At 34.2% G+C, this 12921-nt stretch overlaps 1 protein-coding gene across 3 annotated transcripts in view; it reads right to left on the bottom strand.

Annotated features, from left to right (window-relative positions):
- Positions 1-12921, bottom strand: part of RBFOX1 (RNA binding fox-1 homolog 1) — a 256432-nt gene that overhangs the window by 59290 nt on the left and 184221 nt on the right. For all 3 annotated transcript variants that reach the window (XM_042827855.1, XM_042827856.1, XM_042827858.1), the window contains one exon: positions 7945-8025. In XM_042827855.1, the coding sequence (XP_042683789.1) occupies positions 7945-8025 (81 nt within the window). The remainder of the gene's footprint in view (positions 1-7944; positions 8026-12921) is intronic.

The following is a 12921-nucleotide window of genomic DNA, read 5'->3' as shown; positions in this document are numbered from 1 at the left end:
TGTAATTAGCCATATTTACATTGAACACTAATCTATTATGCACAGCCACACTTCCTGCAACATTTATCAGTAAGCTCAGTACAGATGATGACTCCTTTTATTAGAAATACAGAGGAACTACCTCTCTACGTGCAGTACCTATTTGGCATGTGAACGATACACTTTGTTTGTAGTGTGACTGAATTTCTCAGCTAGAGAAATGACAGTCAGTAAGACCTGTATTCTGTATTTTTACTGCTTTCTTGCATATTTTAGCAATGTGCTTCACAGACTTTTCTGTGAATATTTTACAGTAAATATTAATCCATATTTCAACTACTGGCTTAGGTTCAAATTAAATACTGTTTTTTCCTTTGGAGCAGATTACTTTCAAATAGACAGCAGCCTGTATAAACAAAAATCTTTTCAGAAGAAACAAATTGTTTTCCTATAGGAGAGCTGAAAGTGTCTGGATAAATAAGCTTAACTGCTCCTAAAATGTTTCATTTTGAAACATAAAAGGCTTTATAGAATAAACGACCCAAATTATGTTATATTTGTGATGTTAAAAGTGAACACAATCATTATGGCTTTACAATCCGATTAGAAAACTTTACATATGACATAAGTGGAACTGCTGTTGCCTGTCTCCACCACAGCACAAATGCTGAGTTTCACAGTCATGAGGGACTCTGAGAGTCCTTTTTGCTAAGAGCTTGAAAAAGGATTGCAAAATCCAAGTGTTGTAGAATGACATAATACATTTGATTTTGGAATCAAGTGAATATATTTAGAGGAATTCCACTTGAAATCAATATTACAAAAACAGTAAAGCTAATTTGGAAAGAGAAACAAGCCTTTCAAATACAAAACAAACAAACAAACAACAACAAAAAAAACCAAAACCAAAATAAAGCCCCTGTTCTCATTACACAGAATGAACATCACGTATGACAACTAAGGTCAACTGAACCTTGAATAGTTCCCTGCATGTAGCTACGTTGCATTCAGATTTATGCAACAATTTTACTCAATACGTGACCCCTGGTTTAATACAATGGGCTAATGAAGATCTTAAAAACCTTCTGAAGATATTTCAGTAAGAGCTGACATGCACATTTTTCTCTGGAAGTGATGTATGACTTTTCATCCTTTTATGCTTCCATACTTGAGCAGGAAACTGAGAAACATGGAAAGCCCTTAGGAAACTTGTCTTTCTACTTAGTATTGACACCTTCTTTGTTTAACCTTTCATGTAAATGCACTAAACAGTATTTTAACGTAGAGACCAGAAAGGGCATCTTCAATGCTACTTCTGGTGATTCTTTTTACTTTATAAGGTTAATTAATTAATTTAGGATGCATATTAAAAGATCACGACAAATCACAAGAAATAAATTAGTATGAACTACGATGAAATCAAAACAGCTATCATTACAATAAAGTTTACATCCGTTTGGATGAAATATGATCAACCACGTCTCACAAACAAAACCCTGAAATGCTTACATCAATTGTCAGAGCACTTAAACTTTGGCAGCTTGGAGGAGAATAATGTCATAACAAGATCATCATTACGTTACTATTTTCATGTAATTACATATCAAAAGGAGATAAATTCTGAAAAAATAAACAAATTAAATGTTTCTACTGGTGATTCTGCTCAGAAGGACATTTCAAAGGACCTTCTGAAAATTTGTTTTCCACGTATAATCTCCTAATTACTGTAAATATCACAGAATATAATATAAACGTCAATGCCTATTTGCAATGCCACAGTAAAATAAAACGTGGAATGTCTTTACTCAAGCAAAAAAGCATGAAAATAGTTTCACTGAGCTTTTTTTTTTAGCTAGTTCACTAATATTCAAATGCCTGATAGACTACTTTGAGGACAATCAAAAGAAACAAAACAGGCTTTACTTAATTCCAACTCTATGGCATGATGAATACTCAAATGGACTAAATCCTACTAGTAGATTTACACTTAGTATTTATGATTTTCTTATCTATTACACACATATAAAAAAGTCCTCAGCTATACACTTAATGAAATAGAACATGCAGAGGAAAAATACGTATTTTGAAGTAAATATGTTGATCATATATCGTAAGTCATTTTAATACTAAGTATATATGCAGAAGCAAGATTCCAAACATTGAATGCAGTTTATCATCTAAGATATTCCTTCTGCAGTAGTACCTAATGAATAACTCTGAATCAGAAGCATTACTGGGACAACTTAGGAACATTTCTAATGCATGCAATAACGCAACAGGATTACTCGCTGTAAATAAGTGTTCAAAATATTTTTTTTGTAAAAAAAACCCAAATAACAAAACTACAGGACCAAAGGTTTCCAGGGAGTTTTCTAAAAGAACTGCCTTCCCACTTTTCAAAAACTTCTCATCTTTGCCTTGCTGTTTTCGGGTTGCTCAGAAGCCAAAATCCCAGGGCAACACAGTTTATTGTTTTAATATCTGTCTGACACAAAGCAAAAGTATTCTCTGGTGAGTGCTTATCTGTCATATGTATTTCCGTGACAGGAGTATCTAGTCAAATAAGATGTTCTAGGGCATATCATGGGATTATGAACTTAGCACTGCCTGAATTCTGTTTAAAAAATAGTTGAAAAATAAATATAGAAAATATCTACACTGATATTTTGGGGATGAGAACTCAAAGAGCGATGGGTTTAAAATATTTCAATCATAAGTGTTAGAAAAGAGGATAATTAGAGAAGAAAAAAACCAAATCCATATGCGGGACAAACAAAATAAGAAAAAAAAAATGTTCATAATTAAAACAGTTAAAAGAGTAAAATTGTATTCTAATGATACAATGGATTGTGAACTTGCTTTGTATTAATTAAACTCAATGTAATGGCATTTTCTATATTTAAATGAATAACCAGTGATCTGGAAATTCATTTAGACCATTAGGTTAATTACAGAAACTGATGGAACTTTTATCAGACAATTACAATTAGAGAAGGAGAACAACGTGGGACAGATTTACAAGCATTTGCACCACCACAATCATATTTTCTGGATTATACCAACACTTCCTGCAAAATTTTAATCAATTAAAATTTAATCAATTAAATTGATTAAAAAGTAGGCTACCAACTTTATTTGCCCTTGAGCACGGTAAAATTGAATAAATGAATATCTTCTTCCTGCATTTTTGTAATTTTTCTTCTTTTTATAATATGAAGTATTTATTTATTTTTATTCAAAAAAAAAAACATACAAAAAAATAACACTTGTGGAACAAAGAGCATGTGTATATTGATACCCATAGATATGGTAACTGAATATGAAACAAATCTAATATTTAGAAAATGTAACCCCAAACTAACATCAGTTTAACTCATATTCTCATTGAAGTCAAGATACAATTCTTTTTTCTGGGCATGCAAAACATTTGGGAAATCCAGACACTCATCTGTGAATCATAAAGGCATACAGCAATTTACTGTTTTACCATATGTTAGCTATTCATCAATGCAGTGAACTGTCCTCTCATTCATGCTTGGAAAAATATCATAGTAGTTACACACCTGATGGCTCAAGTATCTTTATTTTTAGATGGCACTACAATAAAGTCTAAAAGTTACAAAGATCAAAAAGTTTTGATGTAGAGACATTGAGCTGTCACTGAAATTTTATTAGATTTCATAATCGCTCATTGCTTTCCATGGAGCCTGGGCATGCACAACTGCAAGCGTTTGAATAATGTGATGCACAGCTGTGGGCTGGCTTCCTTAACCAACTCATGGTGCTTAGTGATCCTGACGATGCTGATGAGCTACTGCAGAACACAAAGAGGTTTTCTACCAGCAGATGTCCCTTTCATTAACGTGTAGGGAACATTATCAAGAAAACAGAGCCAGACGATTCAGAGAGGCATCCAGACAAAAGACAAGTTGCAATGAATATAACTTGAAAGATTTCTATTGGAAACAGGTTAAAGGTTTTTTCTTGTTAAAACATTCAGGCATTGAAAAAGATAACCCAGAAAAGTTGTACAGTCACCATCCTTAGAGGTGCTCTGAGCAAACTGGCCTTCCACTCTGAATAACTCTATCATTTTGTGGCTTTCTTCCATACCATTATTTGGCTCTAATTAACACTTCATTCATGTTTTCCACATTATAAAAATGAGATTTAAAAAAAGTATATATGTTTGCTTACTTTTCTTTTCATCATACATACCCAACTATACTATTGCCCCCCTTGAACAGCAATACAGATACTCGGTAACAGAACTTTATTATTTTTTTTAATCTTCCTTTAGTCCAGGAGGGTGTTGGTGCTAGCATTCTCGTGGATCTTATGCTCAAGCACTTCATTTTGGATATTTCCAACATTTTCTTCATTATCACTGAACATTAGAAGCAATGTTTTTTTTCACGATTTTAAATTTTTTCATGGAAGCAATTAGTCTGAAGAAGGAAAATGAGACCATTATTACACGCAGTTAAGCTCCTTGATTTGCTAAGTTTCAGTTTAGCAACAGTGAGATACCAAGAATCTACGGGAAGCTTCCTGACAACGCGTTCCTCATCAGGAGCTGATGTACTCTAATCCTGAAATTCCAGATGCATATCCTACATAGGAACTTGTCTATGTCCTTTTCTGGACTTTATTCATTCTTCAATAGGATGATGGAGAAGAAATTTATTGAAGTAACTAATAGTTTTCCTCTCAGAACTCCACTGTTATGGGAACCAAGAGCAGCCAAGAAGAAAACCTAAGTTTCCTTACTTTGATTATCTCAGTAAAGCAAATAGTATGTCCCACCAAGAGACACGAATGCATCTGCATGCTGAAACTGTGCTTTTTACATAAAAAATTATTTATTCTCAGAATAGATGTGCAAGTGAAAAAATGATCCAGGTCCAGTCTTCTGCTCCAATGTAAGAGAACAGATGAAGCATGAGAGACTATAGCTACTGATTTGTTCCACTGCTTGCAGAGAAACAGCTCATTTCTTTCCGTATTATGCAAAAGACCAGAAGTGATGGGAGGAAGCAGAGCCATGTTACCGTCTCCCGACTAGTTCAGAGGTGTAACTGATCACTGGACTGGGAAATGTTTGAGGTGATACATACAATATTTCCTAGGCAAGTGAAACACCAGAAGAGAAAGAGCTGTTTGAAGAAATACGCTCTTCTTTCTGGCTAGCCAAGAAAAGGGGTGGAAGTGCTCATAGCTATCAGAATCGATTAAGAATCAAGAAACTGAGAAATAAAGCTAGTCGAGTTAAGAAAAACATTTTATCATCATGCTTCAGCCACTCATTCTTTAGGCAACATTTTTTTGAAACAAAACACATACAGTCAAGTTAAATATGGCAATGTTGCTTAAAAGTGGGGATGCACCCTTTTCCAAATACTCGAAAATTCCAAAGTTCCATTAGCATTTAATGAAATCCAAACCTCTCAGCTTAGAAAATCTCAGCTGACTCTTTCCCTTCCATTCAAATGATTATAAAATGTTAAACTTCTTAATTCTTCAACTGTAAGTTGTTCTGAAAAATGCAGTAACGCTACAGAAAATAACAGCATAAATGAGTAATAAATTATTCAAATATGAAGGCTGCCATTCTATTGCCTACACGGAATAGTAATAGTAAAAATACTAATCTCATAGATGTTAATATTGATTTATTAGATTTCAAATCACTGTCAAAAATATGCATCAAAAATGTAGCACAGAGGATCATTAAAATATTAAAAGAATGAAAATGAGAGAAAACTGAAGATTCATTCAATTCAATCCTATTGAATTTGAACTATTTTACATCTTTATTGAAACTTGTCTAATTAGAATAAATAAAAATAAAATAGCAAAGATTGGTAATTGTAAAAATTTCATTATTAGCAGGAGTTGTAGACCTGTGGGGGAAAAAAACACATTTTGGCAATATGAAATACTATTATATGAATAAAACAGAAAATATGACTTGCAGACACACAAATTCAACAAAGTGTAATAATTTCTACTGCAAGGACTACTGGCAATCTCTATTATGAATATGTGTATTACATATTGCCCGGTGGGAGACAGATAGGCAAAGTCTGTTTACTTATGTATTTGGCATAATGGAAAATAAACAGGTGTTTGTTAGTATATCATTATTCAAGGAACACCACTGCAAAATAGATTTTTCAAAGGAATTGACTCATGAGAAATAATGTAAACAGTGAAGTCTAGATCTCAGCTAGCTCTACAATGGCTATGCAGGGATTTAATAATAGTGGCAATACTGTAAGATGTAAACAGCAGCCTCAAAAATAAATTTGCTAGGATATAATATAGTGAGTTAATAGGAGCAACAAGGAAAACTTTAGATCCTAAACTTTATTTAGAGTATATTACAGAAAATAAAAAACACTGCCCCTCTCCTCCCATAGAAGCTCCCTAACATGAAAAGAATGAAATGATTGGATAGTTTTCTGTAAAATGAATCTCAGATGCCTGGGGTATTTCAATCAAAAAGGAATAACACTAAAAATTAAATATACTAAAGATATATTGTAGGGATGAATCCCCTATTGATCTATGCAGTACATATTTCATCCCTATGCTACTACTGTGATAAAAATAATTTCTGCTTGGGAAATGTGACAATACAAAATATTCTTGGAGCATCCAGAAACATATGGACATTCAATTGATAACTCCAGCTCTGATTTAAACCATTTAATGTAATTTACTATTTACTATGATTTAAAAGTAGATCCCATATTTGTCCTGTAAACACAAACAGAGATGACACTGTTCATAGCCTTTGAAATAAGACAGTTGTATCACTGTAGAGATGGCCGCTTTGGAACTCCTTTGTTCTTATTCCTGGTTCTAGCTAATAAAATAAATTAATTGTTTTGTAAGTCTTTAGTGCCTTAAAAGAGCAGGATTGTATTTTGAATACAATTTTCATAAAGATTACATACCATAATGCTGCTAAATCAGACAGTTACTTACAGAGAACTGCTAAGAACACACAGCAAATACTGATCTTCGACCTAATTCAGCAAACAACAGGGAAGAAGAAACTTTTGTATTGCAACAAGCAAAAGATGTTCTTTTTGACTGTTAATCAGCAATTCTTGCTTCCATGGATAATTTAAAAGGTCACTACCTGAAAAATAGTGATTTCCTCATCTTTGGCTACTTGCACTGTTTCATCTATTAACGAGCACAATTGTTCCTATGTCACATGGCTAGACACCTGTTCATCTGACAAGATTTTGGAATGGGCATCAGTGGTACAACTGATACAACAAAAACATTCTCAGGATTTGGATCTATGTCTGCATCAGAATTTTAGAGAAGACATTGATACTCCAAAATTTTGAACATAAATATTGGCTGATGGCAGCCAGTATTGTCTCACCTTCTCTTCATTATTTTTCTTATGGCACATTATCCAAAATAACCATTGCACAGTCTTCTTCCTTCCCTCCCCCCTCCCACTCAAAAGAAAACATCATATTTATTTTTATTTCTTGACACAGACAAGCACTGGCATATTATGAGACTTTATTAAACCAAAGTTGTGGCCAAGTAAGAAAAAGCAACACAACTTCATCTTCTGCAGAAAATACAGAATGAACAACAGTCCTGGATTAAAAAAAATAAAAAGTAACAATTAAAAAAATAATCACTGTTAATGTAGAACTTTTGAACATTTCTCTAGAATAGTAGAACAGTCCAATATTGGGGCTTTTCTTTCTTCATTTTTTTTTTCCTCCCATAAAATATTCTTTTAGGACAAAGACGCAAGTAAAAACATTGAATGATCCTTTAACATTACTTACTTACAAATGTTCACAAATACCACATTTACCTTAACAAGAACTAGTCGGAAAATGTACAGTATAATGGGGCTTAATTCATAATAATGTCCTTTGTCACAAAACAGGAAAAAAATAACAGCCGTTAACACTAGCTTACTTGTGGATGTGTATACTAGTGAACTGGGGGCACTGTACACGGGAGATCCCTCCTGGTTTGCCTGGCACAGCAGCACCCTGCCTACAAGAGAGAGAGAGAAAGTGGTATCTGGTTTTGGAACACTCAAACTAAACCTCAGTTTTATCTCAAAACAGAAATAAAGCCATAACTGAAGCAGTGCAGTGAAGCAGAGGCCCTTAATGTCCTTTAATTTCACCAAACAGAAAGAGCCCCAGTAAGCATGTAAAATTTTACATTGGAAAAAGCAAAACACAGACATCCCCCCCCAAATCCAAATGCCCTCTTTATCACATAGGGAAACTGGCACAGGCTGTGTTTGTTAGCAGCACGCCCAGGTACCTCACCTTGCTGCAGCTGCTCTCTCCCTCTCTGCCCTGCAACTCCAAAGCCACAGGAGCCCTGCTGTGAGCTTCTGCAAAGCTCCCCCACCAACCCCTGCTTCTCATCCCCAAACTCTGGCTGAGATGAGAGGCTATTGAGCAAACAGATAAATCAGACTGCAAAGCTCATATGTACAGACCAAGCATGATCTCAGTTATATTACTTAAACTAGCACTGGTGTGAGAGAAACCAAAATATGACTGTGCATGTAAAGATTTCAGTGTTCTTTGCATGAATGAGAAATACTTAAACATCTTCTGTGTTCCACTATACAGGTGGATTGAGGATTAAGAACAAAACAGAAGAAAGAAAACCATCAAAAAACGAAGAAAAAAAAGTAAAAATAATAAACAAATCAATTTCAAACAGCTCTTCTTTGATGCATTTCCATTTTGAAGAAATCAACAAAGTTTAGAATTGTTTTGCGTTTGTTTTAATAAATTTAAAACAAATACCTTGCTATGTCAGCATCTTTCTCTGTGGTTATACCCTAGCATTCTTAGATGAATAAAGATTGTTTAATGTAATTCTCTATGGTAGGAAAAAAACTCTCCACCTGCACACCTCCAGGAGGAGCAGGCTGTGATGCATCTGTTTTTTGCAGATACGTTTATATGAACATACACTGATGTACTTTAAGCTGCCAGAATGCGTGAAACACACAGTTCCAAATATATTAAATTTACCTGAAAATTTCAGAGACAATTAAGAGAAGTCATGCGTTGACTTGCAGGCAAACTAACTCAGTAAATCAGAAGTGGCTGATCCAACAATAGCAACCCTCAAACTACATGCAGTTACCAAACCTGATTTATTTCAAAAACAAGTTTGCAAATACTTTTCTATCATTAACTTTTTTTTTTTTTTTTTTTTTTTAAACTGTCACTTGCAGCTATTAAATGAGCTGGAAAATACGCAGAATACTGAAAAGAAATAAAATTCTGGTAATTGCAACAACATAGCTAAGTGCGAGAGCACTGGAAATCTCATGAAACTTTGTGCTTTCAAATTCTCAGACCATAGTACAAACTTCATTACTGGGCTTTGGAGATACTTGCTTTTTTTTTTTTTTTTTATTCTGCTATTTTTTTTCAGCCATTCAGTACTAGTCTTAAATGCAAAACAAGGCCTTCTGTTTGTTCTGTCTTATGTGTGGAAGCCGCGAAATTAAGGAACGTACACCTCTAGAGATCAGAGATTCCAATAGCAATCCCAATTTTCAGACTGGCAGATGACCAACAGTATGAAACACAGGAATATGGATGTATTTAACACCATATAGATGCTTCCACAGAGGCCTGAAAATATGAACTGAAGGTATAAATGAGTTCATCCAGCTGAGTGAAATGAAAAAAAAGGGAAGGAACCATCAAAAACAGTAATTTTCATGTTTTAAAAGTAATTTAAGTATCATGACTTCAAGTATACTTAGCAAGTACAGAATGCTAATGGTTTTCAAAAATTGAGGATTATATTTCATGTATCTTATCTGACAAATTAAAACTTTGCTTTTTCTACAGTGTGCAATTAGAGATGTTATTATTCTTTGCAGTTAACATTCTTATTAAAATTTCTCTGTTGCGATCACATGAGAGTCCAAATTTCCTTTCTCTGGGTTCATTTATAATGAAATGCTTTAAAATGGGTGCTTTTTTCATCCATGCTACCAGATTTTGTAATTTTATTTGGACATTCTCCATTTGAATTTGTACATAAAATTATCAGGTAAGTCACCATTATTAGATATTTTGCAAAAAAAAAAAATTGAAACTTTTAATCTAATTTTGTGAGAAAAATTGACTTCCGCTTCTCATTTTTTGTATTAAAAATACTTAAAATTTTATTAGTAGAACAGGGTGAAGATGGAACTATTTTCAATAAAACACTTCTGTGAAAACCTCAGAACATGAAAACAATCAGTGAGTTCCCTGATGAAAAAAAAAAAAAATGTTTTCTTTTTCCTCTAGAGTACTGAAAATTCTACCGTGATAGAATGAAGATTTTTTTTAAGAAAGAGGATTTGAACATAAAGTTATTAATATTTCTTTCCAAACTATAATTTAATAATATTGTGGAGCTGATGAACTTAAAAAAAAAAATTACAGTCATGCAAGAGTTCATTCGTAATTCTGCAGTCCCTTCTGTAGCAGCATACTCCAAGCTGATACTTTCTCATTAAGAAGCATCTGAACTGCTTTTTCACTTCTTTCTATTATGAGCATTTACATATTTGGTCACATGTGACTAGCGGTATGGGATTTTGGAAATCATCAGCTGAAAGCCTCTCCTGACTCTGTCAAAAGGCTCAGAAAAAAAAAAAAAAAAAAAGCATACATATTTGAAGAGTGTATTCACCAGAGGCATACCGTGGCTCAGAGGAGAGCTTTGGACAGTCCTGTGGCAGAAAGGAAGCTGGGGCAGCCTAGCTGCAAGGTGTTATGGTAGGAGAGCAGCCTGTAGTGGCTGAGCCATGGGCTGTCCTGCACACAGCAGCAGGCAGCCGGGCTGGAGCAGGGCACGTTGGCAGCACATGATAAAACTGCAAATAACCCCCCAGGACAGGTGCATCACTCATCCTTGGCTTAATGGCAGGCAGCAAGCACAAAAATGTACTTCCCAAGCTCACTCTTCAATGTTTTCTCATACAGCTCAACGTTAAGAACAGACAGTTTGATTAGGTCCTTTGGTTTAAGAATTATGGTTATTTTGAGGAAATAATTACTCTCAAAATATTCAAGGCAATGAGGAAAATTATTTGAAATTATTAATATTTTCAAGACCCTAAAAATTCAGTTCCAAATCATTCGAAGATATGGAACTAAAAGTATTTTTCTCATTTTTTCATAGTTTCAAAAGTAAGTTTTTTTGTGTAGTTCCTATTCTCGTGACTTACACAAATTTATCTGTAGAGCATAAGCAGAAATGTAAATATAATAACCCACAGACTACTTCCTCATACGAGGACTATTGCAAAGTTCATGGTATTTTGTGAACACTCAGGTAGCTCAGGATTAATCAGACTGACCAGGAATCCATCAACAATGGAAGGACTTCTCAGAAATTTATAAGGGATCAGTTCTGCAAAAAAATAGTTTCTTGGTCTGACTGGAACCACTTTGTAACCAGCAGTACAGACAATTTAAAAGTAAAGATCTGGAATAAGCTTATAAGAGTTTGCACAATTGGCTGGAATCTGGCATCCTTTGAGGAAGTATAAATTGGAACAACATTTTTAGAAGAAAAATTCAAATCATTTTTTTTAAAAAATACGGTGCTGAAGCAAACAAAATCGATAACGTAGCAAGACCTTGACTGTGGGAATAGCTGTCTTTTGTCACATAAAGAAGATGGAACTTTCAGAAACCTTCACTAACAATTGTATAAAGTTCATAAACAGTTACCAAGAACCCAAGGTCACAGTACATCAGCTCCCACTACCTTTATTTAGTACATCCGCTACCAGGCAAAAAGTTTCCTGTTTACAGTGCTGTTATTTACTCTACAAGAATCTTTAGAGAGTTACAAAAAAGAAGAGGACAGAATAGTACTCCATGACCATCCAGGGAAAAAACATGACATAAGTGCAAGAACACAAGCGTTTTCAGTGGCAGAAATTAAGTCGATATTCAGGGCTGGTCTCCACTGAGTATTAGTGCACAGGAAAGTAAAATGAGAACTTACAATACAAAAACTAAGGTTACTGCATACAAGGAGATTTTGTGAAGATTACACCACTCTTATCTGTTGCACACTCAGCACCCTTGATAAAGCAGCTCTTCATTATAAACATCTATTCTACTCTTACCAATAGGACTGTCTTCCTGCTTTTGGCAACCAAGCACCAGGTTGGTTGCTAAAATGTAAAAAAGAATATTTGTATAATATTTTATCTGAGTTATCATAGATTGTTAATTTATAGCTCTAATATAAAAGCTGCATTGCTTTTTAAATTCAGCAATTTCTATTTCATTTTCCCTTTCTTCCAGTACAGCTGGGTGGTTTATAGATCAATTTAGTCCCTGTGCTAGTTCTCAGTCATTCTGGTCCCTGTTTTCCTTCTACCTTCTGCAATAAGTGGTTATTCCTATACTCTCAACAATATCTATTATACCTCTACTTTTCATTTCTATGTACAACATCTGAAGAAACTATGAGGCTGTATCTCTCACAAACATGTCAGCATATTTGTTAGTTATCAGAGACCTCATAAACAAACCATGAAGCACCTGATTTGCTGTTTTAAAAGTATAATTAGGCCTTTCCAGCCACAAATAGAATTACTTTTGTGCTGCAAAGGAACACTGATCTTTAATGAGTTATTTCAAATACACCACAGAAATGGATAAAGAAGACCTAATTAAAAAGGCCACTGTTATACAATAATACTGAATGTTAGCATCCATTATCCCATCTGACAAAGGAGTTTGAAGAGCTTCATATACACTAGTTGGTAAGTGTTAGCTTGGCCCTTCATTATCAACAAACTCCATGGCATTAGTACACTTTTGAGAATGTTTACAAAAAAGTGCTTCTTGAATGTCATTGGTTACTAGTGAACTTTTTGTAAACAGAATA

This window comes from Centrocercus urophasianus, unplaced genomic scaffold (genome assembly GCF_019232065.1).
Source record: "Centrocercus urophasianus isolate 14NV4802_14NV808 unplaced genomic scaffold, USGS_Curo_1.0 seq_29, whole genome shotgun sequence".
Lineage (NCBI taxonomy): Eukaryota > Metazoa > Chordata > Aves > Galliformes > Phasianidae > Centrocercus > Centrocercus urophasianus.
This window is presented reverse-complemented; position numbering and strand designations above follow the sequence as displayed.